At 38.8% G+C, this 24,365-nt stretch overlaps 2 protein-coding genes, 1 long non-coding RNA gene and 2 pseudogenes across 3 annotated transcripts; 2 read left to right on the plus strand and 3 right to left on the minus strand.

Moving 5' to 3' along the window:
- Positions 1-178: 178 nt before the first annotated feature.
- LOC131796582 (GTP-binding protein Di-Ras2) lies at positions 179-1,334 on the minus strand. Its single transcript, XM_059114185.2, has one exon. The coding sequence runs from the start codon at positions 1,132-1,134 to the stop codon at positions 451-453; it is 684 nt and encodes a 227-aa protein (XP_058970168.1). The 5' UTR covers positions 1,135-1,334; the 3' UTR covers positions 179-450.
- Positions 1,335-2,572: 1,238 nt separating this feature from the next.
- LOC131796593 (uncharacterized) lies at positions 2,573-15,249 on the minus strand (annotated as a pseudogene).
- Positions 7,327-11,008, plus strand: LOC136282801 (uncharacterized; annotated as a pseudogene).
- Positions 15,250-15,320: 71 nt separating the features above from the next.
- Positions 15,321-21,012, plus strand: LOC131796561 (uncharacterized). Its single transcript, XM_059114164.2, has 2 exons — positions 15,321-15,452; positions 17,491-21,012. The coding sequence occupies exon 2, from the start codon at positions 18,164-18,166 to the stop codon at positions 20,936-20,938; it is 2,775 nt and encodes a 924-aa protein (XP_058970147.2). The 5' UTR covers positions 15,321-15,452; positions 17,491-18,163; the 3' UTR covers positions 20,939-21,012.
- Positions 21,013-21,399: 387 nt separating this feature from the next.
- LOC131796605 (uncharacterized) lies at positions 21,400-24,355 on the minus strand. The gene is made up of 3 exons (XR_009341147.2): positions 24,072-24,355; positions 22,981-23,196; positions 21,400-21,709 (listed from the first exon to the last, which is right to left on the minus strand). It is a non-coding gene; the product is annotated as an uncharacterized lncRNA (long non-coding RNA).
- Between the last annotated feature and the right edge of the window lie 10 nt (positions 24,356-24,365).

A 24,365-nucleotide genomic window follows, 5' to 3' on the forward strand; every position in this document is an offset into this window, starting at 1 on the left:
ATTGATCATTCATTTAAAAGCATGCGAATAATGTCTTCTGCACAAGATAGTCTTCCGGTAAAGACGGGTCTGTGTTTCGACAAACGGGTCTGTGTTTTAATCCCTCTCATATAAGTAGTAGGGTCTCTAGATTCCACCCCCCACCCCGCTCCACCCCACCTTTCCAATTCTCGTGTGCGTGTGCGGGACACCTAAAATTTACAATAAATTAGCTTAGCATGAAGAGAATAGTTATAAATATCAAACAGATTTTGACTCTCTGTGGTCATTTTAATGTCTCCCAGGAAACCAGAGAATTGAAATATAAATACGCTTTAAATTACTCGTTCATAAATAAATCATATATCTTTAAATCGCTTTGTAATTTATATTGGATGACAAAGGATTTGTTTTGCAAACCTTTGTAAACAATTAAATATTTCCTTCAGAAGAAGGAAAATAACAACGTGCTTACATGATGTTACAGGTGCGGTGTGGTTCCTTAAATTTCTGCTTCTTGCCGCGTCTCACTCTCAACCTTCTCTTTGCAAACTTTTTCCGCCTCCTTTTTCTGCCTTTATAGATCAATGCCTCAAGCATATTCGAGAAGATTTTGTCCACTCTGAAATCTATCTTTGCCGACGCCTCGATGTATTCTCCTTCAAGGCGAGACATCACTGAAACAGCTTCGTACCCTTCACGTGCGGTCACTTCGCGCTCGGTAACATCCGTATCCAACTTGTTGCCAACCAGAATAACAGGCACAACGTTTTCACTGTTACCTCTTAGCGCAGATATTTCTTCCATGGTTTTCACAGCTTCTTCAAACGACACTACGTCGTCCACGGCGTAAACGACGATATATGCGTGGCTTGAATTTAAAGCCAAGCTCCTCATTACAGGAAAGGAGTACGAACCTGCAGTGTCCACGATACAAAGTGTAAAGTGCTTCCCGTCCATCGACAGAGAGTGTACATAATAATCATCGACGGTCGGAATGTGTTTTTCTTCAAAAGGTTGATCGAAAAACGATCTCAACAACGCTGTTTTGCCAACACCTCCACTGCCAAGAATTGAGATGCAAAAGTCAAATGGCGGAATTGCAGCATACGATGCGACGTTAGAGGGTACCTCGCCTTGATGGCTTTCTTTCATTTTCTCCAGTTAAAAAATTTTAAAACGTTCTTGAAGCGCTATTCATTCATGTTCCTGCTAAGACATCGAGGCTCTGAACTCAGCCTTCATTCGTTTCTCTGGGGAAAAATCTCTCGATTGTCATTTTATAGAACCATATACACGATTAAAATTCATCACGTCTCTAAAAACGGATTTCCGCCAGTTGTTTCACGCCGCCAAAATATGTTGGTGCTCGGTCGCGAAATGTAGCACGATCTACGAGAATTCTTAACATTTTTTCCTGATATTTTATCGCGTATTTTATTTCATCATGTACTAAGAGATTGATATTTTAATTTGCGATTCCAATCTTTGATCAGGGGCATTCTAGTAGGTGCCATTCAATATCACCGTTGGCAAACCCTCTTAAACACTAACAGTGGCTTCTTTTTTAAACAGCTGGGACAAATAACTGGAATTATGAAAATGAAATTTCATTCAGAAAACAGGGATACCTGCCTGCCCATCTGGACATTTTTTTAATATTGATTTAATTGGAACTGCGTACAAAATATCGCTTTGAACGAAAGTCCGGTTTTTCTTAAGTGAAATTTCGCCACAAATTAATTCCACTAAGTTCACCGCAGTTTCCTAATTTCTCTTTGTTAACATCTTACCATCACGATCGTTTTCTGAACGCTGTGCCGCTATAAGTATTTTTACTAGCGTTTTGGCTATTTGCTGATAGCATTCTAGTACTAGAGGCTCCTGTCCAGCCCTTTCACCGTGGGTTAATCCTAGATGGGGCTGCAATTGCCTGATTACTGATCTCTAATTTCCCGCTTCAGTGCTCATGAACAACAAATAATGTCTATGCATTCTTCGCAATGGCTTTTGCTTACATTTAATTATTTGTTGTTTCTAAGTTCAAGAGTATACTGGACTAATTGAATATTCTGTTTTGATGTTCAAATGTTGGTCCAACTCTAAGTTCACTGTTGTCTCAATTTATTTATTCATTCATGGGCACTTATCAGGACCGTTACCGCGGCCGGAAAGAATAGTGTTACCTTGCCCTGAAATTATGTCCGCTGATTCTTCCGTGATCGTGACAAGCCCAGTTTTGCGATTTGTACTGTACTATTTTACTTTCCTGTTTTTGTTTGTTTTGACTTTTTTTCTAGGGGGAAGGGGACTTAGCTCTGCAAACAGAGAGGGAGGGCGCCTTCTTTCGTAACACTTAAAATTAACCACTTGCTGTTTTTTTCGAAGCTTTTTCATTTAACTTTTTAGCTGTTAAAAAAAAAACCGCAAAATAGAAAAGAAAGTTCAAACTCACTCTACAGTTATTGGCAGTGACATCGATAACACACCTGCTTTAAAAATTCATAAAGGGGTGGCGTTTAACTTAACTGACAACCAAAACACAATTGTCAGGCAGCACTGTGCTGCGACACTTAACAAGGAGGAGGATTGATGCAATATGAATTTGTTTATTCAAGAGGCCGAGTTTCGCACTATCGTGAGCCACTATCAAAGTTATATCAGGCATATCACTGCTTACAGGGAAAAATCTGATGTGGCTGCGCAGTAAATAATATGTAGAGACTATTATTTCGGCTTGAAACAAACCGAATGTCTGCAATATTTCAGGTGCTCGCTAAAAACAAGGCAGTTTAATTGACTTACAATATTAGCCCAATCGATAAAGCGTAATACTGAATGTTTAAGAGCTAAATCTAATTTATGTTTAGTATCTTTATATAACTTAATATGGCTTAGTATTGTTACATAACTTATCCCTAAACACTACGATTTTATTAGGTGTTGAAATTCTGTGAGATGGCCTCTCGTTGAGTGTGCATCAGTCTATATATAAAATATTAAGATTTTTCTCGCGATGTTTGCAGCACGTTGTGATATCCAAAGAAATAATTGTTTTGTTATTTTTATTAACATCGCCATAACGGTCGTCTTGAATATAATCTTCTACCTCGTTGACGACCTCGCCAACTTTTTTTGTCGCTTTCATCTTGTCGTTTTCGTTATAATCGTCGTATCGTCATCATCATCGTTGTGTTCTCGGCTCTAATCTTCGTCTCGTCATCGACGTCTTTTCGTCAAAGTCGCTGTCATTCTCCACATAACTATGATCGTAATTGCTCGCCACTAATCTATTGAAGATCTTAAGCTTTTGCAAACAGCTTAGCAGCTACATTTTCAATTCTTTCTCTGTACTCCAAATTCTGGTAGTTGCCCTTGGGTACACTATCCATGCCGTACAAGGCTCCCCACCAAGCCGCCGCGATCACTCCTGTGCTGTCACTGTCACCACTGTGAAACATGGCTCGGCTACAAAGCTCCTTCCATGATGCTCCGGCACCAAGAAGAGCGTCGTAAGCAATCATAGGTGCATCGTGGCCGCTGGATCCGCCCCACCCACTAAAACTGACTGATTTGTAAAAGACATCCCGTTCCTTAATGTGAAAGGGCTCTGGAAAAACAGGGTCACCATTACCTTGGAGAATTCCACGAAGTGAGAGATATTTTGTCCAGGCATCAGTGAAGTATGACCAGTGTTTTTTGTTCTGTTCTACATCACGACCAACCTCTTCGATGTACTTTTTGGCCTTAGGCAAAGTGGACAATAATGCTGCACCCCACTCCCTGACAGGTTTTCCTTGGACAGCAAGTGAAGTGAAAAAGGAAGATGCTAAAGAACCAAGGTAACCTGAAGAAAACAAATTAAAACTTTGAATTACATGTCTATTGAATAAATTAACCCTTTAACCCCTAAGAGTGCCTAGCATCTAATTTCTCCCTACAATATAACCCCTGAATCACTTATTAAGGTTAGGAGAATAAAGGAATGATCACCAACAAAAGAAGCTTTTGATTAGTAAACAAATTCTCCTTATCAGCACCATAGAAATAAAGGACAGTATGGAGAATATACATACTGGTGTTAGGGTGTAAAGGGTTAATAATATCTTTTTCTGACCTTTTGTTGTGAATTACCTTTTGACAAGCTTTTACAGTCAGCATTCACATGGGGCATGAAATATTGTGTGAACTACCTTTTTTTTTTTCACTAACCAAAATTTTTTCCCTGGTTACCATTTAAGATTCAAGGTTGGCTGATGGAAACCCTATTTTTATATTTGTAATTAGCTCATCTGTCTAGTACCCTAACTGGTTCTTATTGACCTTATAAAGATAATGAAGATGATGACATATTCAAAAGAGAAGCAATTAGGAATTAGATACCAGTAGGGTGATTGTGCGTCATCCTTCCACTCTCAATACTAACAGCAATAAGATCTTCAAGCTTGTCTGGGGAGTGATACAACAGGCCAATGCACATGGAACGCATAGCTGCACCACATCCTCCCCCCTTAAGGTTAAATGGTATCATATAGCCTTGACTTATAAGAGGTCTCAGTTGTGAGCAGCTTGATGCAGTTGTGCCCCCTGGTGCTCGGCCTCTCATATCTTCCTGTTAAAAGACAGAATTGAATGTGATGAAATTAAGTCTCCTTAATGTGTTCCTTGTGAGAGATGTGAGAGCAAAGTGGATAGTGACTGTTTGTTCAAAGGCTAGTTAGTGCTAACCCAAGGTTAAATTTTTAATCTGGGTTTCTTTATTCCTTTATTCAAGAGCCTTTTTGGGACAATTTTCTGTATTCTTTTTAGAGCATCCAATAATCATATTCTAGACAAAAAGAGTTGGACTGAATTTTCTTTTAAAGCTTTCAGATCTGAAATCAGATTTCACATGAACCGTGGGTTATCTCAAACCAGCTTTGAACAACCCGGCCCTGATCAAAAGAGACTGGCTAGAGATCTGGCTGGGTTATGGTGCTATCTACTTGGACAAGAAACTTTTCTCTAAAAGTGCCTCTCCCAAACCAGAAGTATAAACGGGTAACAGGAAACTGTTTGAAAGCCTAACGAAAAAAGCAGTGTGTGGGGGAAGCAGGAGAGGTTTGACCCTGCAATAGATCCCATCTAGAGGGAGTAGAAATAATCTTGTACATAAACATAACACATTGTTTGTAAATCCTACTGCAATGCTGTGACAACACAAAATAGTTCCCTTAAATGAGAGGCAGAAAACGCAAATAGAGGTACTTGATCTTTGATGAGTTTGAGCATCAAGAAATCTATGCACTCAGTAAACCTGCAAATGGAGATGAGATACTTCACTAGAAGCCTAACAAAAAAAGCAGTGTGTGAGGTTTGACCCTGCAATGGATCCCATCTAGTGGGAGTAGTAATAATCTTGTACCTAAACATAACACATTTTTTGTAAACCCTACTGCAGTGCCATGACAACACAACAGAGTTCCCTCAAGTGAGAGGCTGAAAACTTAAATAGGGATTCTTGATCTTTGATGATTTTGAGCATCAAGAAATCTATGCACTCAGTAAACAAGCAAATGAAGATGAGATACTTAAAAATATTGTTCATTTTTCTTAAAAATAGAATAGGTGATGAAATAAATATTTTTCTGAGGTAATTCTGAAATATAATGTTAGGCACAGATTCAATGGTTGGATCTGACATTAATTCAATTTCAAAGGTATTCTGCTTACCATGCCAGCTTTGTAATTTGCAGCAAGTTTGAGGAAAAGTTCTTCACGTGTTTTCCAGGGAGACACAAGAGCCTCAGCAGTGGCCAGGTGTAACACAGTGTCGTCGCTCACAATCCAGCCCTTGACGTCAATTTTCTCGAGGCCACCGAGTGTTTGCAACTGTTGATGAATAGCCTCTCCGGAATGACAGAATTCCCACTCGCCATTCTTGTAGCCTAATGCATCCCCTACAGCACTTAAAACCATTGAAGCCCTGAACTGATCCATGGAAGGCATTTTGGACCGATTCGCATGGATAAATTTACGAGTTAAAAACATTTGAGTTGCGGATGTTTCTCAAAACTGTAATAGGACTGGAACGAGGAAGATTTTTAACTGAGTCGGATCCAGGCCATCTCGTCACAATATTAATCACGCGAACGTCTGCAAAAAAACTTTGCCCTTCTTCGTTTCGCTTGATTTCCACAGGTAAATAACCTCCCATATAAAGATGTAACAATAATGAACTTTGCAGGTCATCTTAGCCTAGGTGAGTGTTTAATTAATTTTGACGCGGACCAAACTCGGTCAATCGTGCCTGATAGTGGGATAATATATAGGTGTAGTTATCTGAGAGAGATCCATAGCCTCAACTACATGTTGATACATGTACCAACCACGGTACAACGGTGATCCCGCCTTAACTAAGCATATTTACTAACTAGGCTGCTAATTTCCCGAAATCTTTACTTCTCCTTGCTCATAACCAGCTGTGCTATCGTGGATTTCAATATTTGAAATAAGCCAGTTCTTGAAAATATCTTAGGCATTGCGGAAGTTAGTATCCGAGCAAACAAAGCAAGCTTTATCCATCGAATCAGAAATCTCTTTGTGTACTGCTTCCAAATCTCTACTGATTCTTTCCATCATGTTCTTCAAAACAGAAGAAACAACATGAAAAGTTTCGCTCGCCGGAGCATCTGCTCTTCATGCAAATACAAGAAAGTGTTATTCACCATTTGGTACCGCTACAATCCTATGCTCTGATGAACTACATCACGGAACCTACAAACGTAAAATTAGGTGTAAATATCGAGTGTTGTGATTGGAATCTTAAACACGGGACATAGGATGTGCCAGATTTTATGCCGTTTCCGACAATTTTCTCAGACAAGGCATCATTCTCATAACAACTCATCTTAAAAGAGGAAATATGCAGTTATTGTTCAGGATAGTGATCTGTTTCTCTTGGCAGCCACGGACTTTGTGACGGATTATCCGCATGTTATTTTGCTCTCTCTTTTCCCTTCATTTCCATTTCGACAAGCCATTAAATTGTTAATAAATACTTAAGGAATGGATAGACCTAAAATACATTCTAAAGATAGTTCAATAAGTGTTTTCATACACATTAGCATAAGAGTCATGTGTCATGTGTCATGTGACTGTCATTTATGACCTTGGAATGTTACTAACGTATGCATTGAAATGAAAATTCAACTCAACATTCTTTAAATTAATATTATATTCTAAGAACATGTTTTTTTTACAGACCAACAGCAGCAAAATAAGCATGAGATATGTCGAGCAAACAGTACTCTTTAGAAGAGCTTAATTATTTCCGTATTTGATACATCACTACAAAAACTGTACAGGATGGCCCGCAATCAGTTTTTAAACAAGAATGGAGTAGATTGTACGGAAGTAGGCATGGACAATGGCTTGACACTCCCAGTAATATGATAGACTTTTTCCACATGGAATCGCGAAAAAGCCGGAGGAGAAACTATAGGCTTTTGAACAGCATTAGATATGGAGACAGTGATAAGGGATTGTATATAACTTTTCTATGCGATTCTCTTTTCCGATTACCTCGGTGGACCTCTGTTACATGTTAGTCCTACTGTACATAATAATGTTAATGATTTGCGAGAATTCCGCAAAGGATTTTGTGCACATCTTTCCCAACCAAGTGTTTTGGAATCATACTTTAAGGCTAATGTTCAGAAGGTCACAAATGCGTTCACAGCTCTAAATCTCGACACAAAGAAACTGCAAACAATAGTCAATCAACGGAACAATTTTTTCACAGGGGAGCTTCAAACACTCCAGGAGCAAATTGCCGTCTTAGAAAATGAAATTCAGGGTAAGCCCAAAAACTTCGTAGTTCTTCCACCCGAGCCATCGCACGAGATCATTGAAAGGAGTAGTGAAGTCAAAGAAATCATGCAGATGCTTGTGACCTCCAAAACGGAAGTGACGATGATTCTGTTGTAACCGTGTTTGTCACCGGAAATCCAGAATGTGGAAAAGAGTCAGATTGCTCGTCAAGTTGGGGGAAAATTTGCGTAGGAGAACCCTGATTGCAACTCATTTGTCATAACATTGGACGCTGAAAGCGAAGAAATTTTGCTTGAATCGTATAAGAGATTTTTCCTTGAGCTTAAAATGACAGAATACTCTCTAAATAATATCGTGGGAGGCGATTCCAAATTGACGAAGAAAGAAAAAATTACGCATCTGAAAAGCTTTGCATTTTTCAAGGTACGAGAGTATTCCGCCTGGTTGCTCATATTGGATAACGCTGATGAAAGTGAAAGCGTACGCTGCTTCTTGTCAGAGAAAGAAGAGCGAGGAGGTTGTGGACAGCTACTAGTTACCACGCAAGAGAGCATCTATCTCCCATTTGGTGACCCTTCATGAAAAATTATTTCCCTCAGCGAGGGAGTGCAAGTAAAAAATACCGTGAATCTTCTCAGGAGTATCTCCCAGCTTTCACATGCAGATGGAGAAGAACATGCAGTATTAGATGCCTTAGATTACCAGCCTTTGGCCATTGCTTCAGCAGCACTGTATGTTTGATTCTGGCACGACGGAGTAGGAACGCATATTGGTTCTGCAAGTTTCTCTTGGGAAAGCTATGTCAAGCAACTGGACAATGGAAAGAGAAAGGCAACAGAAAAGGTCTACGAAGAGACGAACATGAACTGTCCACAGTCAATGACTTCAGCTGTCTCATTGACGTTGCAAAAACTTATCAAGAATTCCATTTTTGAGCGTGTGTTCCAGTTCCTAGCCTTGTGTTCGCAAGCACCAATTGCACTTGATGTAATTGCCAAATATGTGATGGAAATGGAACCGGATATCGACGAGTTCCTCACAGCAGCAGAAATTTCCAAATGCGGTCTGCTTATTCCAGATGCAAATAATCCTGCTCTTGTAAGAATGCACCGGGTCGAACACCTCAGATAAAGTCTTTAAGATCGTTCAGTCATACATCAGGACAATACCTCTATTTGTCCGACATAACCTCGTAGAACTGGACCTCCAGTTTCACCTCTTTTCAAACATGATTGCCCTCCATTTAAGAGTATTCAGAAGCCACTTGGAGACTTCACAATGGGTACAGCTCATGACAAGACGTGAAAGTATAAATGAAGCCAAAGAAGCGATTTTCAGCATAGGTGACATTGGCAGCAAACAAGGTTATCTACCAGCAGGAATGAAATAATTTGAATGTGCCCTCAAAATCGCCTGCAGTAAAGGAGAAGAGAACGACGACGAAAAAGCTTTTATTTCCAAGATTCTAAACAATATAGGTGTCGTCTTCTTGAAGCAAGGAATGTTTTAAGAGGCTAAAGAACACCATGAGCTTGCACCGAATCATCTTGGTTACAACCTGAATCAGGGCCAAAAGTCGAGTCGAGAAGTTGCGGACTCTTTTAAAAAACTGGGAAATGTATTCTATAGACTAAGCCACTTTGATGACGCGAAAGATTACTTCATCAGGTCGCTAAAAATGAGGGAGGAGTTGTGTGGTGAAGAGGATGCTGCTGTTACTTCCTCCCTTAACAATCTGGGATCCATCTACAGCGTATGGGTGACAAGGTGAGCACCAGATTGCAAAGGATTATTACCAAAGATCACTTGCCCTAGCCAAAAAACGCTTTGGCTTTGGCTTTACATTGAACAAGATGAAACCAGAGACCCACACCAATATCTTGAGGAAGCGTTGGAAATGAGGAAGAAACTATACCAGCCCAACCACCTTGTGATCTTTGGATCCTACAACAACCTTGGACTGATGCAAAGGGGTGCTAATCAACCTGAAATCAATGAATTGCTTCAAATCTACATTATCTATCAGAGAGAGGGTGTTAGATCAAGAACATCCCACAATAGCAGAAGTACTGAGTAATCTAGGACAGGTGTACATGGATCTTGAAAAATTTCAGGAATCCAAAAATTGCCACTTCCAAGCTAGGAACATTCGGATGGAGAAAATGGAAAGTGATCATTCTGAACTGGGTGACTCGATATTGAATCTTGGAATGGTATTTGAACGATGCAGCGAGCTTCGTGAGGCAGCTTATAATTATCATCAAGCCCTTGAAATCTATGCCAAGCATTACCCAGTGAATCATCACCTGTGCCAGACAGCAGAAGAATGTTTAAAACGTGTCTCACAACAAGTAGATCTAAATAATCCCAGTTTGAACAGGTATGAAAACTTCAAAGCTCGCATTTGGTCATCAATGAAGAAAAATTTCAGGCGATCGATGATTTTGAACAATTCATTCGCTGGATCGTTCTTTAAGAGAGAGCTATGCAGAATTTGGCTGAAATTCCTTTGCAGGGGTTCTTCGTATTTTTTGTAACAATTTTTTAACTTCACTGTAAACTTTTCTTGTGTGTTATAAAAAGAACGATACAAGCACACCCAGATGTAATATGATGAATGCTAAAAGACTAGTATATAATCTGATAACTTGAAAGTTTTTGTGATGTTTAACAATGACCCAATCCATGTGCCCCTCCCTGTCCTCTCACAGTCATCGTCAGGTAAATATCCACTATTTAATTCATTACATTGTAAATGATTTTATTAATATAGCATCCTGTATTTACTAATCAACAATAATTCTTTGTTTATTGACAGTCATTGCAAGTCAATCTATTTACAGGTAATTTAATAACTTTTTCTTTTCTTTTTCAGTCATGGACCATCACTCAAAACCAGCTACATGTACTAACAACACCATTGCTCCTACACAAAACAAGGAATTTGCTGGTTACATACATAATGTTTCTCCAGTGTAAAAAAAGAAGTCCTTTGAATGCCAATTACCAGGAAGAAATGAAACAATAACTAGAGCAGTGTGCTTCTCACCAAGAAAGCGTAAGATTTTCGCAGATTATAGTGGAAAGAAGAGCCCCATAAAAGTTTAAAAAATAAAGAAATAAAGCTTACAGAAGATTTTACTGAAGTCTTAGCTGTGTCACTAACTCAAGATACCAAACAATTTGTATCCACAACCATTGAAGGAGAAATATTGGAAATCACCACCATAAACTCATAGTAACTAGTGTTTCATTAAGTTTTGAGATCAATATCAGTATCTGGGCAACTGCCCACCTACCCCTCCCCAAACTCAACAGCAGTCAATTGACAACAAGTTAAGGTTAATATTGGGTTAGGGGAGGGGTAGGTGGGCATTTGCCCAGATACTGATATTGATCCAAGTTTTGTTTGTTCACCTTGTTAATACCAGTTGGAGCAAACCAAAAACCAATATATTCAATTCGTTTTTTTTTGTTACTTATAGATAATATAAAATAACAATATAGAAAATTGTGTTAAATAGATCTCACAAAGTTTTTGTTTCATTCTTCTTCTTTGGCAGTACAACAATAAAATTCAGGACGGGGAGGGGGAGGCATGCAAAAAAATTTGGCTTTAAAAGGAACAAACCCGCCGAAAAAATTTCTGATAAACCAGTGAGAGGTCATCATAAATTACACTGACTATCTATCAAATCCCGCCAGCCCCCTCCCCCCCTTCACCCTATAAAAAATCAACAGTCCCTTATTCCAACTACTTGCATGTATTCTTATGCACATCACCGCATATTTACGCCAGTTCTACTTTTCGTAGTTTTCACCTTCTAAGCAGTAGTCACATGTGTCTTAACGGCGATTATTTTTGATTTATGTGTTGACTTTTTATCTGGGGGAAGGGGGGGGGGGGCTCAGCTCTGCTAACGGAGAGGGAGGGCGTCTTCTTTCGTAGCATTGCAAATTAACCACTTGCTGTTTTTTCATTTAATATTTTAGCTGTTAAAAAAGAATAACAACGGCAGTGACATCGATAACACACCTGCTTTAAAATTCATCTAGGGGTGGGGTTTAACTTAACTGACAACCAAAACACAAATGTTAGGCAGCAGTGCTGGGACACTTGACGATGAGGAGGATTGATTCAATATGAATTTGTTTATTCACGAGGCCAAGTTTCGCACTATCGTGAGCCAAAGTTATGTCAGGCACATCACTGCTTACATTTGAGCAAAACAGGAACTGTCGACATTTCGAGAACCTTTCTGATATAATGAGTGATAAAGAGATAGTGGCCTCTAAAACTTGGTAAGGAATGAAAGAAATCGTTGGTTCTATCTGGCCCTGTTGTTGTTCAGTTCTTTCTCTTATTTTCTTCCTTTCATTCGGTGGCAAAGATGTCAATCAAATCGAGAATAAATGAGTGTAACTGTGGAAGTTGTTTAGTATTCACTTTGTTTCAACTAATAGATTTAACCGCAATATACAAAGAAGGGAAAAATCTGATATGGCTCCGCGGTAAATAACATGTATAGACTATTATTTCGGCTTTAAACAAAGCGAATGTCTGCAATACTTTAGGCGCTCGCTAAAAGAAAGGCAGTTAAATTGACTTACAATATTAGTCCAATCGATAAAGCGTACTACTGAATGTTTCAGAGCTGAATCTAATGTTTAGTATCGTTATATAACTTATCCCTAACCACTACGATTTTATTGGGTACTGAAATTCTGTGAGATGGCCTCTCGTTGAGTGTGCATCAGCCTAAATATAAAATATCAAGATTTTTCTCGCGATATTTGCAACACGTTGTGATATCCAAAGAAATCATTGTTTTGTTATTTTCACTATCATCGCCATAACGGTCGTCTTGAATATAACCTTCTACCTTGTTGTCGCCTTCGTCAACTTTTTTCGTCGCTTTCATCTTGTCGTATTCGTTATAATCGTCGTATCGTCATCATGATCGTCGTGTTCTCGGCTCTAATATTCGTCTCGTCATCGACGTCTTTTAGTTATTGTCGCTGTCATTCTCCACATAACTATGATCGTAATTGCTCGCCACTAATCTATTGAAGATCTTCAGCTTTCGCAAACAGCTTAGCAGCTACATTTTCAATTCTTTCTCTGTACTCCAAATTCATGTAGTTGCCCTTGGGTACACTATCCATGCCGTACAAGGCTCCCCACCAAGCCGCCGCGATCACTCCTGTGCTGTCATTGTCACCACCGTGAAACATGGCGCGGCTACAAAGCTCCTCCCATGATACTCCGGCACCAAGAAGAGCGTCGTAAGCAATCATAGGTGCATCGTGGCCGCTGGATCCGCCCCACCCACTAAAACTGACTGATTCGTAAAAGGCATCACGTTCCTTAATGTGAAACGCCTCTGGAAACACAGGGTCACTATTGCCTTGGAGAATTCCACGAAGTGAGAGATATTTTGTCCAGGCCTCAGTGAAGTATGACCAGTGTTTTTTGTTCTCTTCTACATCACGACCAACCTCTTCGATGTACTTCATGGCCTTAGGCAAAGTGGACAACAATACTGCACCCCACTCCCTGACAGGTTTTCCTTGGACAGCGAGTGAAGTGAGTAAAGAAGATGCTAAAGAACCAAGGTAACCTGAAGAAGACAAATGAAAACTTTATTACATGTCCACTGAATATATTAACCCTATAACCCCTAAGAGTGCCTAGCATCTAATTTCTCCCTAAAATATCACCCCTGAATCACACACTAAGGTTATGAGAATAAAGGAAATGATCACCAGCAAAAGAAGCTTTTGATCGGTAAACAAATTCTCCTCATCAGCACCATAGAAATAAAGGACAGTATGGAGAATATACATACTGGTGTTAGGGTGTAAAGGGTTAATAATATCTTTTTCTGGCCTTTTGTTGTAAATTACCTTTAGACAAGTTTTTGTGGTCAGCATTCACTTGGGGCATGAAACATTGTGCAAACTGCCTTTTTTTGTGCCGACCAAACTTTTTTCCCTGGTTACCACCTAAGATTCAAGGTTGGCTGATGGAAATTTTATTTTCATATTTGTGATTAGCTCATCTGTCTAGTACCCTAACTGGTTCGTACTGACCTTATAAAGATAATGAAGATGATGACTTATTCAAAAGAGAAGCATTTAAAAATTAAAATTACCAGTAGGGTGATTGTGCGTCATCCTTCCACTCTCAATACTAACAGCAATAAGATCTTCAAGCTTGTCTGGGGAGTGATACAACAGGCCAATGCACATGGAACGCATAGCTGCACCACATCCTCCCCCCTCAGGGTCAAATGGTATCATATAGCCTTGACTTATAAGAGGTCTCAGTTGTGCGCAGCTTGATGCAGTTGTGCCCCCTGGTGCTCGGCCTCTCATATCTTCCTGTTAAAAGACAGAATTGAATGTGATGAAATTAAGTCTCCTTAATGTGTTCCTTGTAAGAGATGTGAGAGCAAAGTGGATAGTGACCGGTTGTTCGAAGGCTAATTAGTGCTAACCCAAGGTTAAATTTTAATCTGGGTTTCTTTATTACTTCATTCAAAAGCTTTTTTGGGATAATTTTCTGTAATCTTTTTAGAGCATCCAATAATCATATTCTAGTCAAAAAGAATCGGACTGAATTTTCTTTTAAAGCTTTCAGGTCTTAAATCAGATTTGACACGAACCATGGGTTATCTTAACCCAGCTTTGAGCAACCTAGCTCTGATCAAAAGAGACTGGCTAGAGATCTGGCTGGGTTAGGGTGCTAAAAAAGCAGTGTGTGGGGGAAGGGGGAGAGTTTTTACCCTACAATGGATCCCATCTAGTGGGAGTAGTGATAGTCTTGTACATAAACATAACACATTGTTTGTGAGCCGTACTGCAATTGTTACGAGTGATCGTTAAGTGGAAATGATTGTCTGTAGCTAGACAGAACGCAGGGATGTCGGAACAGCAACAAAGATTATTTATTCCTGATGAATTTCGACAACCCAAGAGGAATTTTTCATAAGAGTTTTGACTATGATTGCGACATCCCTAAAATACATGTCCCCATCACTTTCCTTCAAGATTGCCCAACTATGCAGATTCAATGGTTGGATCTGACATTAATTCAATTTCAAAGGTATTCTGCTTACCATGCCAGCTTTGTAATTTGCAGCAAGTTTGAGGAAAAGTTCTTCACGTGTTTTCCAGGGAGACACAAGAGCCTCAGCTGTGGCCAGGTGTAACACAGTGTCGTCGCTCACAATCCAACCCTTAACGTCAATTCTCTCGAGGCCACCGAGTGTTTGCAACTGCTGATGAATAACCTCACCGGAATAACAGAATTCCCACTCGCCATTCTTGTAGCCTAGCGCATCCCCTACAGCACTTAAAACCATTGAAGCCTTGAACTGATCCATGGAAGACATTTTGGACCGATTCGCATGGATAAATTTGCGAGTTGAAAAGGCTTGAGTTGTGGAACGCGGAAGTTTCTTAAAACTGTAATAGGACTGGAACGAGGAAGATTTTAAACCGAGTCGGATCCAGGCTCATCTCGTCACAATATCAATCACGCGAACGCCTGTTAAAAAAGAACTTTGCCCTTCTTCGTTTCGCTTGATTTGCACAGGTAAATAACCTCCCATATAAAGATGTAACAAGAATGAACTTTGCAGATCATCTTAGCCTAGGTGAGTGTTTAATTAATTTTGACGCGGACCAAACTCGGTGAACCATGCCTGATCACGTATAGCTATTCGAAAGAGATCCATAGCCTACTACTGGTAGATACATGTTCTTGCGATCAGCACAGTATAAAATCTCCGTTACCAACTTTGGTACAACGGTGATCCTGCCTTAACTAAGCATATTTACTAACTAGATTGCTAATTTACCGAAATCATAACTTTTCCTTGCTCATAACCACCTGTGCTTTAGTGGATTTCAATATTTGAAAGAAGTCAGTTCTTAAAAATATCTTAGGCATTGCGGAAGTTAGTATCCGTGCCTACAAAGCAAGCTTTATCCATCGAATCTGAAATCTCTTTGTGTACTGCTTCCAAATCCTTTCAACTTGTTCTTCAGAACAGTAGAAACAACATGAAAAGTTTCGCTCGAATGAGCTTCCGCCCTTCATGTAAATACAAAGAAGTGTTCTGCACCATTTGATGCAGCCAGAATCGCATACGCTGATGAACTATAACACGGAATCCATAAACGTAATATCAGGTGTAAATACCGAACGTTGAGATTAAAATCCCATGCACGGAACCTAGCCAGATTTAATGCTGTTTCGGACAATTTTCTCAGACGAGGCATCATTCTCATAACAACTCATCTTAAAAGAGGAAATATACAAGGGACAGTTTTTGAATACAGTTCTTCCCACAGCTGGAATCTTAAGATCTTGCCCAAAAAATTCGTTGTGTAAATGATGTAGATACTTTTGAAAATGTTATAATTGTTTATTTACTGTTACTTTCATATTATATATTTTCGATACTTGGACTTTTACATATTTTCAGCTGTGACAATTCTTAGTGAATTTTTACCTTTTAGGCCTTCTGAATTTTGACTTATGCACCCAAATAACAGAACCTTTGTTAATACCAGTGCTTATTACACTGATAAGGTTATCATGTATAAATATTATTATTATTATTATTATTATTATTATTTGAAGCCGTTTTGGACAATTTCAGACAAGGCGTCATTCTCATAACAACTAATCTTAACCCCTAGCTTTCACCCCCAGGATCTCATTAGTAATTCTCCTTACTGTCTGCCATACAGTTCTTATGATGTTAGTTCAGAGGATTTGGTATTGGATCAACTGATAATCCTTTGACTGATATTTTTCTTTATTCCTATTACTTGGATACTTGATATTGTATTGATATTGTAGGGAGAAATTCTGTCTTGGTCACTCATGGGAATTAAAGGATTAAAAAAGAAATACACTGGAGATGGTTTTTGAATAGAGTTCTTACCACAGCTGGAATCTTAAGATCTTACTCAAAAAATATGTTGTGCAAATGATGTAAATACTTAACAAAAATTTTTCATTTAATGTTACTTCAATTAGGATGGTGGTAGGATCAATTTATTTGTTTACTTTTTTTATTACTATGTTAATTTTATGTTAAGAAATGTTTTACCTTGGTGTGTTTTTATTCTGCATTAGTACATGTTCATGTACATACTACACAGGTGAATAATGCATTTCACATGTGCTGATGGCTAGTTTGGAAGTACTATTCACCTCAGAGCAGCTCATGGGACAAAATGTCAAGAGTTTAATTTCAGATCATTATTTTCTTAATTCAAGGAAATAAATAATTTTATTTTATATCTGTGTGGTATATACCAAAACAATTATTCACCTCCACTTTGGTGAATAATTGTTAATTATTGTTCAGGATAGGGATCTGTTTCTATTGGCAGCCAAGGACCTTGTAATGGATTAACTGCGTGTTATTTTGCTCTCTTTTTCCTTTTCATTTCCATTAGGACTAGCCATTAAATTGTAGATAAATACTTAAGGAATGGATAGACCTGAAATACATTTTAAGGATAGTTTATTAAGTGTTTTCATACACATTAGAATGAGTCGTGTCATTGTCATGTATGACTTTGAAATGCTACTAACGTGTGCATTCAAATGAAAATTCAACTTGACATTCTTTAAATTGATTTGATATTCTAAGAACACATTGTTTTTTTTTACAGACCAATCAGCAGCAAGATAAACACTAACTATGTCAAACAAAGAGTACTCTTTGGAAGAGCTTAATTATTTCCGTATTTGTTACATCAGTACAAAAATTGTACGGGATGGCCTGCAATCAGTGTTCAAACAAGAATGGAATAGATTGTATGGAAGTAGGCGTGGACAATGGCTTGACACTCCCAGTAATGGGATGGACTTTTTCAACATGGAATCATTAAAAAGCCGGAAGAGAAACTATAGGCATCTGAACAGCATTAGATATGGAGACAGCGGTTCCTGGGATTGTACCTGCCTTTTCTTTGTGATTCTCTTTTCTGATTCCCTCGGTGGACCTCTGTTACATGTAAGTCCTACTGTACATAGTTATGTTAAAGATTTGCAAGAATTCTATCATGGTTTTTGTGCACATCTTTCTCAACCAAGTGTTTTGGAATCAGACTTTCAAGCCAATGTTCAGAAGGTCACAAATGCATTCCTAGTCTAAATCTCAACACAAAGGAACTGCAAACAATAGTCAATCAGTGGAACTTTCCTGGAGGGGAGCTTCAAACACTCCAAGAGCAAATTGCCGTCTTAGCAAAGGAAGTTCAGGGTAAGCCCAAAAACTTTGTAGTTCTTCCACCCAAGCCATCGCATGAGGTCATTGAAAGGAGTAGCGAAGTTGAAGAAATCATGCAAATGCTTTGTGACCTCCAAAACGGAAGTGACGATGATTCTGTTGTAGCTGTGTTTGTCACCGGAAATCCAGGATGTGGCAAGAGTCAGATTGCTCATCAAGTTGGACAAAAATTTTCTGATGAGAACCCGGACTGCAACTCATTTGTCATGACATTGGATGCTGAAAGCGAAGAGACTTTGCTTGAATCGTATAAGAGATTTTGCCGTGAGCTTGGAATCACGGAATACTGTCTTAATAATATCGTAGGAAGCGATTCCAAATTGACAAAGAAAGAAAAAATTATGCATCTGAAAAGCTTTGCATTTTCCAAGGTACGAGAGTATTCAGCCTGGTTGCTCATATTAGATAATGCCAACGAAAGTGAAAGCTTACGCTGCTTCTTGTCAGAGAAAGGAGAACATGTAGGTTGTGGACAACTACTTGTTACGCAAGAGAGCACCTGTCTTCCATTTGGTTACCCTTCATGCAAAATGATCTCCCTCAGTGAGGGGATGCAAGTAAAAGATGCCATGAATCTTCTCAGGAGTATCTCCCACCTTTCAAGTGGTGATGATGAAGAAGAACGCGCAGTATTAGATGCCTTAGATTACCAGCCTTTGGCCATTGCTTCAGCAGCACTGTATGTTCGATTCTTACATGACGGAGAAGGAACGGATATTGGTTTTGCAAGTCTCACATGGGAAAGTTATGTCAAGCAACTGGACAAGGGAAAAAGCCAGGCAACAGAAGAGGTGTACGAAGATACGAAAATGAATTATCCACAGTCAGTGACTTCAGCTGTCTCACTGACATTGCAAAAACTTGTCAAGAATGCCATTTTTGAGCGTGTGTTCCAGTTCCTAGCTTTGTGTTCGCAAGCACCAATTGCACTTAACATAATTGTCAAATATGTGATGGAAATGGAACCAGATATTGACGAGTTCCACACAGCTGCAGAAATTTCTAAATGCAGTCTGCTTATCCCAGATGCAGATAATTCTGCTCTTGTAAGAGTACACCGGGTCGTACACGAGGTGATGAAAAGTCATTTCATCGAGAGGAACCCTACAGATAAAGTCTTTGAGATCGTTCAGTCATACATCAAGACAATATCTCTGTTTGTCCAACATGACCTTGTAGAACTGGACCTCCAGTTTCACCTCTTTTCTAACATGATGGCCCCCCATTTAAAAGCGTTCAGTAGCCACTTGGATCCTTCAAACTGGGTACTGCACGTGACAAGACACGAAAGCTTATTTGAAGCCAAAGAAGCGATTTTCAGCATGGGTGACATTTGCAGCAAACAAGATTATCTACCAGCAGCAATGAAATACTTTGAATGTGCCCTCAAAATCACCTGCAGTAAAGAAGAAGAGAGTGAAGACGACAAAGCTTTCATTGCCAAGATTCTAAACAATACAGGTGTCGTCTACTTGAAGCAAGGAATGTTTGAAGAGGCTAAAGAACACCATGAGCGTGCATTGAATCATCTCGGCTACAACTTGAATCAGGGCCAAAAGTCGAGTCAAGAAGTTGCAGACTCTTTGAACAAACTGGGAAATGTATTCTATAGACTAAGCCACTTTGATGACGCAAAGGATTACTTCATCAGGTCGCTAAAAATGAGGGAGGAGTTGTGTGGTGAAGAGGATGCTGCTGTTGCTTCCTCCCTTAACAATCTGGGATCCATCTACAGCATCTTGGGTGAGCACCAGATTGCAAAGGATTATTACCAAAGATCACTTGCCTTAACCAAAAAATGCTTTGGGGAAACCCACCCCCAGGTTGCACACTGCGTAAATAATCTTGGAATTGTGCATTGTGAACTAGATGAAACCAGAGATGCGCAAAAACATCTTGAGGAAGCGTTTGAAATGAGGAAGAAACTGTACCAGCCCAACCACTTTGTGATCTCTGAATCCTACAACAACCTAGGATTGATGCACAGGGGTGCTGGTCAACTTGAAAAAGCAATGAATTGCTTCAAATCTGCATTATCTATCAGAGAGAGGGTGTTAGATCAAGAACATCCCGCAATAGCAGAAGTATTGAGTAATCTAGGACAGGTGTATACGGATCTTGGAGAATTGCAGGAATCCAAAAATTGTCACCTCCAAGCAAGGAACATTCGGATGGAGAAGTTAGAAAGTGATAATTCAGAACTAGGTGACTCGATGCTGAATCTTGGAATGGTATTTGAACAATGCAATGAGCTTCATGAGGCAGCTTATAACTATCGTCAAGCCCTTGAAATCTATGCCAAGCATTACCCAGTGAATCATCATCTATGCCAGACAACAGAAGAATGTTTAAAACGTGTCTCACAAAAAGCAGATTTACAGGATTGCAGTTTGAATAGGCCTGAAAACTTCACAGCTCGCATCTGGTCATCAATGAAGAAAAGTGTCCGGGGATCAATGATCTTGAACTATCGGTTTGCTGGATCATATTATAACAGAGCCATGCAGAATTTGGCTGATTTTCCTATGCTGGGTCTCTTGGGGTTTTTTGTAACTTTTATCCTGGCTATGCAATATGTCAAATACTATAAGCAGGACGAGAATGCTAGGTTTTGTAAGGACTTATTGGAGTCAATACCCTACGTGGTTGGGTTTAGTGTGGTATCAAGGGCACTAGAATTAGATCTCCTATTTTATAATTTTGAATTACTCCATGAATTTAAATTTTATGGTTTTGTATACCTGTTGGCATACTTTCTTGATCATATCTTTGATGACTGGAACAGTGACTATATTATTAACAAAGCCACATCCATTCTAAAATTTTAAACTTGAGAAATCACTCTCATCACATCACCCTAGCTATTTTCTTCTATTATGTCGTAGAGGGCATTATCAAGTGCTGATTCTTCTTTAATTTTGTCAATTGCCCTTGGCAACATTTCTTGAAATTGAAAAAATAAAAAAAAAGACTCAACTTTAACTAAAAGTATTATGCTTTGGCTTAATTGTACAAAAATAAAACTTCATTCCACTAATTGAACGCTGAAATGGCTTCCTACATAACTGCGCAACAGCATATGTATTCTACCTTCTTAATAAGAGGAAATTTGTCCTTTTATTTTAAAAAAGTAAAAAAAAAAAAAAAAAACATTTCCTTGTAAAAAGTAAGGATTAGTGTCACTGTTGTTCACTGAAGTTACAGTTTATGAATGTTACCTTAAGTGTAATCTGTATATACATGTACCAATCATTGGCAGGGCTCTAAAAATGACCTCAGTTTTTTTTATACTTTTGTTTATTAGAAATAAACCAAGAAGAAAAAATATTTGTCTGGATTTGTTTTTTTAGCTTTGGTTCCATTTTTAGGAAAGCTTTGAGACCCTCATCTGGAATTTATTCCAGAGCAGCTCTGGCTGCTGAGTCATCATCATACATCGTTATTAATTCCTCAGCACGTTGAAAAACATGACACAGTTCTGACAGCCACTCATGCAGCATAACTCAAAAGGAGGGCAATGAAGTATGGGCAGTTTCTTCTCTTCGCCTTTTCCTTGTCCCTTTCCTTAATTTCTAAATGTGGAACAGCTTGTTGTGAGTCTGTTAAGTTAACAAACATATTTTTAGTCTAAGAGAGCCAAATCAATGCAAAAACAAGAAGAGGAGAAATTTATAAGCATGGAAAAAATTTGATCTAAACAGTAACTGCAGATTTGTTGAGAATTGACCTTAGCTAAGAGTTCATCCAGTCCATTCATAATCTTGTCTGTTAAATTTTAAATGCCTCACAAAATATCCCATCCAACCTTGCTTGGAAATTGGGAGGATGTGGGATGGGGGAGAAAAAATGCAAAGCCAGATGAAATTTGTCAACCATTTCACTCCCAAAGGGGGAAGGAGGGGGGCAACACATTTCCATCACATTTTCAGTACAGCAGTCACATCTAACTTATTGCTCACTTGCAGGATCTTCACTTGACACCAATCTTCCACACCTTATATAATTTTTTTGCATGAACAGATCAACCAACTGATACATTCATGCACACAGAAACTTAGGCATGACAGAACCATGAAAATAATAAACACATTTTCCAAGGAAACTAACATGAAAAGTGTGACACATGTGCATGGTTGTTGTGTCGCCACGAAGTTTACAGTAACCACTGACAATCCTTTGAAACTGGTGTACAAAGTGAACAAACGATGTTATGGGAACTTGCTCAAAACTGGGAGTATATATTAATAGTAGTTATCTCATTACCACCCAAAACCCACAAAAGCTTTCAAAACCAGCACCTAATCTTATATTTTCATGGTAATAAATTATTGTTTTATTGTACCTGAAACTGACAACCTGCACAATAGACATATTCCTGGTTTTAATTTCTCTCCACCCTTAAAATAAAAATAAAGTTAGAGAAAGGAAAAATGGAAGAAGCAGCAACTTTAAATTCGTCTGTCAGTATCAGGCAGGCATTATTCAGCTCCCTTCAAGAAACCTTCAGAAAAAAAACCTTGTAATGGACCATGTTACAATGTGTACTTAGTTGCCAAGCCTTTGATTTGGAGTGAGGCTGAAGCTGACCATGTTGTGATAGAGACCAGTATCTAGTTTGCATGATAACAAAGTAATTTACATTTGAAATGCAGCAAGGTTTGTATCATAAAAAGATCACCCTTAGCCTCATACCTTTTCAAAGGCTTGGCAACAAAGCACACAACTGTGAAATCGACTATTCCAGCATTTGCAATCTTTTCCAAAATTTCTACAACATGTAAGCTTTTTCTCAAAAGTGCCCTCTTGTTTCAATAGAAGCTAATTATAAGCTAGTCTCAGTGCTACGTTCTGTCCACTGTTTTGCACTTACATTTGACAGATATAACAGCTTGTTTCCTTGCCACGTGTGACAAACAGCACTGAACATCAAAGAGGTAAATTTCAGGAAATATATCCTATGACACTCAATTGAAATAACAAAGGAGGTTCCTCCACAACAGAGCACTCATCTTCTATAGCTTCTAAGTTGCCATCACCACTTCGCTAGAAAGCAGCGCTCTTTTTATCTAATGATGCACATTCTCCTCTGAAATAAAAATTGTCCACTTCACTAACAATCAAAACATAGTGACTGGTGCTACATTACAAAATAGGTAAGCTTTTCCTTATAACACAATAAAATGAATTTTGAGATAACTGATAGAAAAACACTTAAAAATAACAGTAAAGAGCCTATCAAAATATATCTCATACTGAGTCAATTTTTAGTTATTCAAGAAGCACCTTGTATTTCCATGAAACTTGCAAATGGTGGGAAAATGTATGCAGTAAAATTTCTCTGATTTGGCAAGCATAAAAACGACACAATTTGTTAACCCTACTGCAATGCCATGACAACACAACAGAGTTCCCCTAAATTAGATGCTGAAAACTTTAATAGGGATACTTGATCTTTGATGAGTTTGAGCATTAAGAAATCTATGCATTCAGTAAACCAGCAATTTAAGTTGAGATACTTAAAAACATTGTTCATCTTTCTTAAAAATAAAATTGGTGATGAAATGAATATTTTTCCTAGGTAATTCTGAAAGTACATGTTCTAAACTCTGAAGCTGCAGTTTACATTTGGTTGGGTCATCCTTGTGACAGAAATCCTGAGGCGACCTGTTGCAAGCAACAGCAACACCTATTTTGACAACCCAAATGGAATTTGTTTATCTATCAAATCAGAAATCTATTCGTGTGCTGCTTCCAAATCTCCGCTGATTCTTTCCGACATTCTTACTTAAACAACCCAAGTGGAATTTGTCATAAGAGTTTTGATGATAACATCCCTGAAATACATCTGTCCCCCTCCTCAACCATTCCCCCAACCTCATTACTTTCCTTCAAGATTGCCCAATTGTGCAGATTCAATGGTTGGATCTGACATTAATTCAATTTCAAAGGTATTCTGCTTACCATGCCAGCTTTGTAATTTGCAGCAAATTTGAGGAAAAGTTCTTCACGTGTTTTCCAGGGAGATGCACGAGCCTCAGCAGTGGCCAGGTGTCGTCGCTTACAATCCAGCCCTTGACTTCAATTTTCTCGAGGCCTCCGTGTGTTTGCAACTGCTAATGAATAGTCTCTCCGGAGTAACAGAATTCCTACTTGCCATTCTTGTAGCCTTATGTATCTCCTACAGTACTTAAACCGCTCAAGACTTGAACAGATTCATGGAAGGCATTTTGGACCAATTAGCATCCATAAATTTGC

Source organism: Pocillopora verrucosa, chromosome 8, assembly GCF_036669915.1.
Source record: "Pocillopora verrucosa isolate sample1 chromosome 8, ASM3666991v2, whole genome shotgun sequence".
Lineage (NCBI taxonomy): Eukaryota > Metazoa > Cnidaria > Anthozoa > Scleractinia > Pocilloporidae > Pocillopora > Pocillopora verrucosa.

Excerpts from the sequence above, each read along its gene's own strand:
- LOC131796582 (XM_059114185.2), bottom strand. The coding sequence starts at position 1,134 with ATGAAAGAAAGCCATCAAGGCGAGGTACCCTCTAACGTCGCATCGTAT.
- LOC131796561 (XM_059114164.2), top strand. The coding sequence starts at position 18,164 with ATGCAAATGCTTTGTGACCTCCAAAACGGAAGTGACGATGATTCTGTT.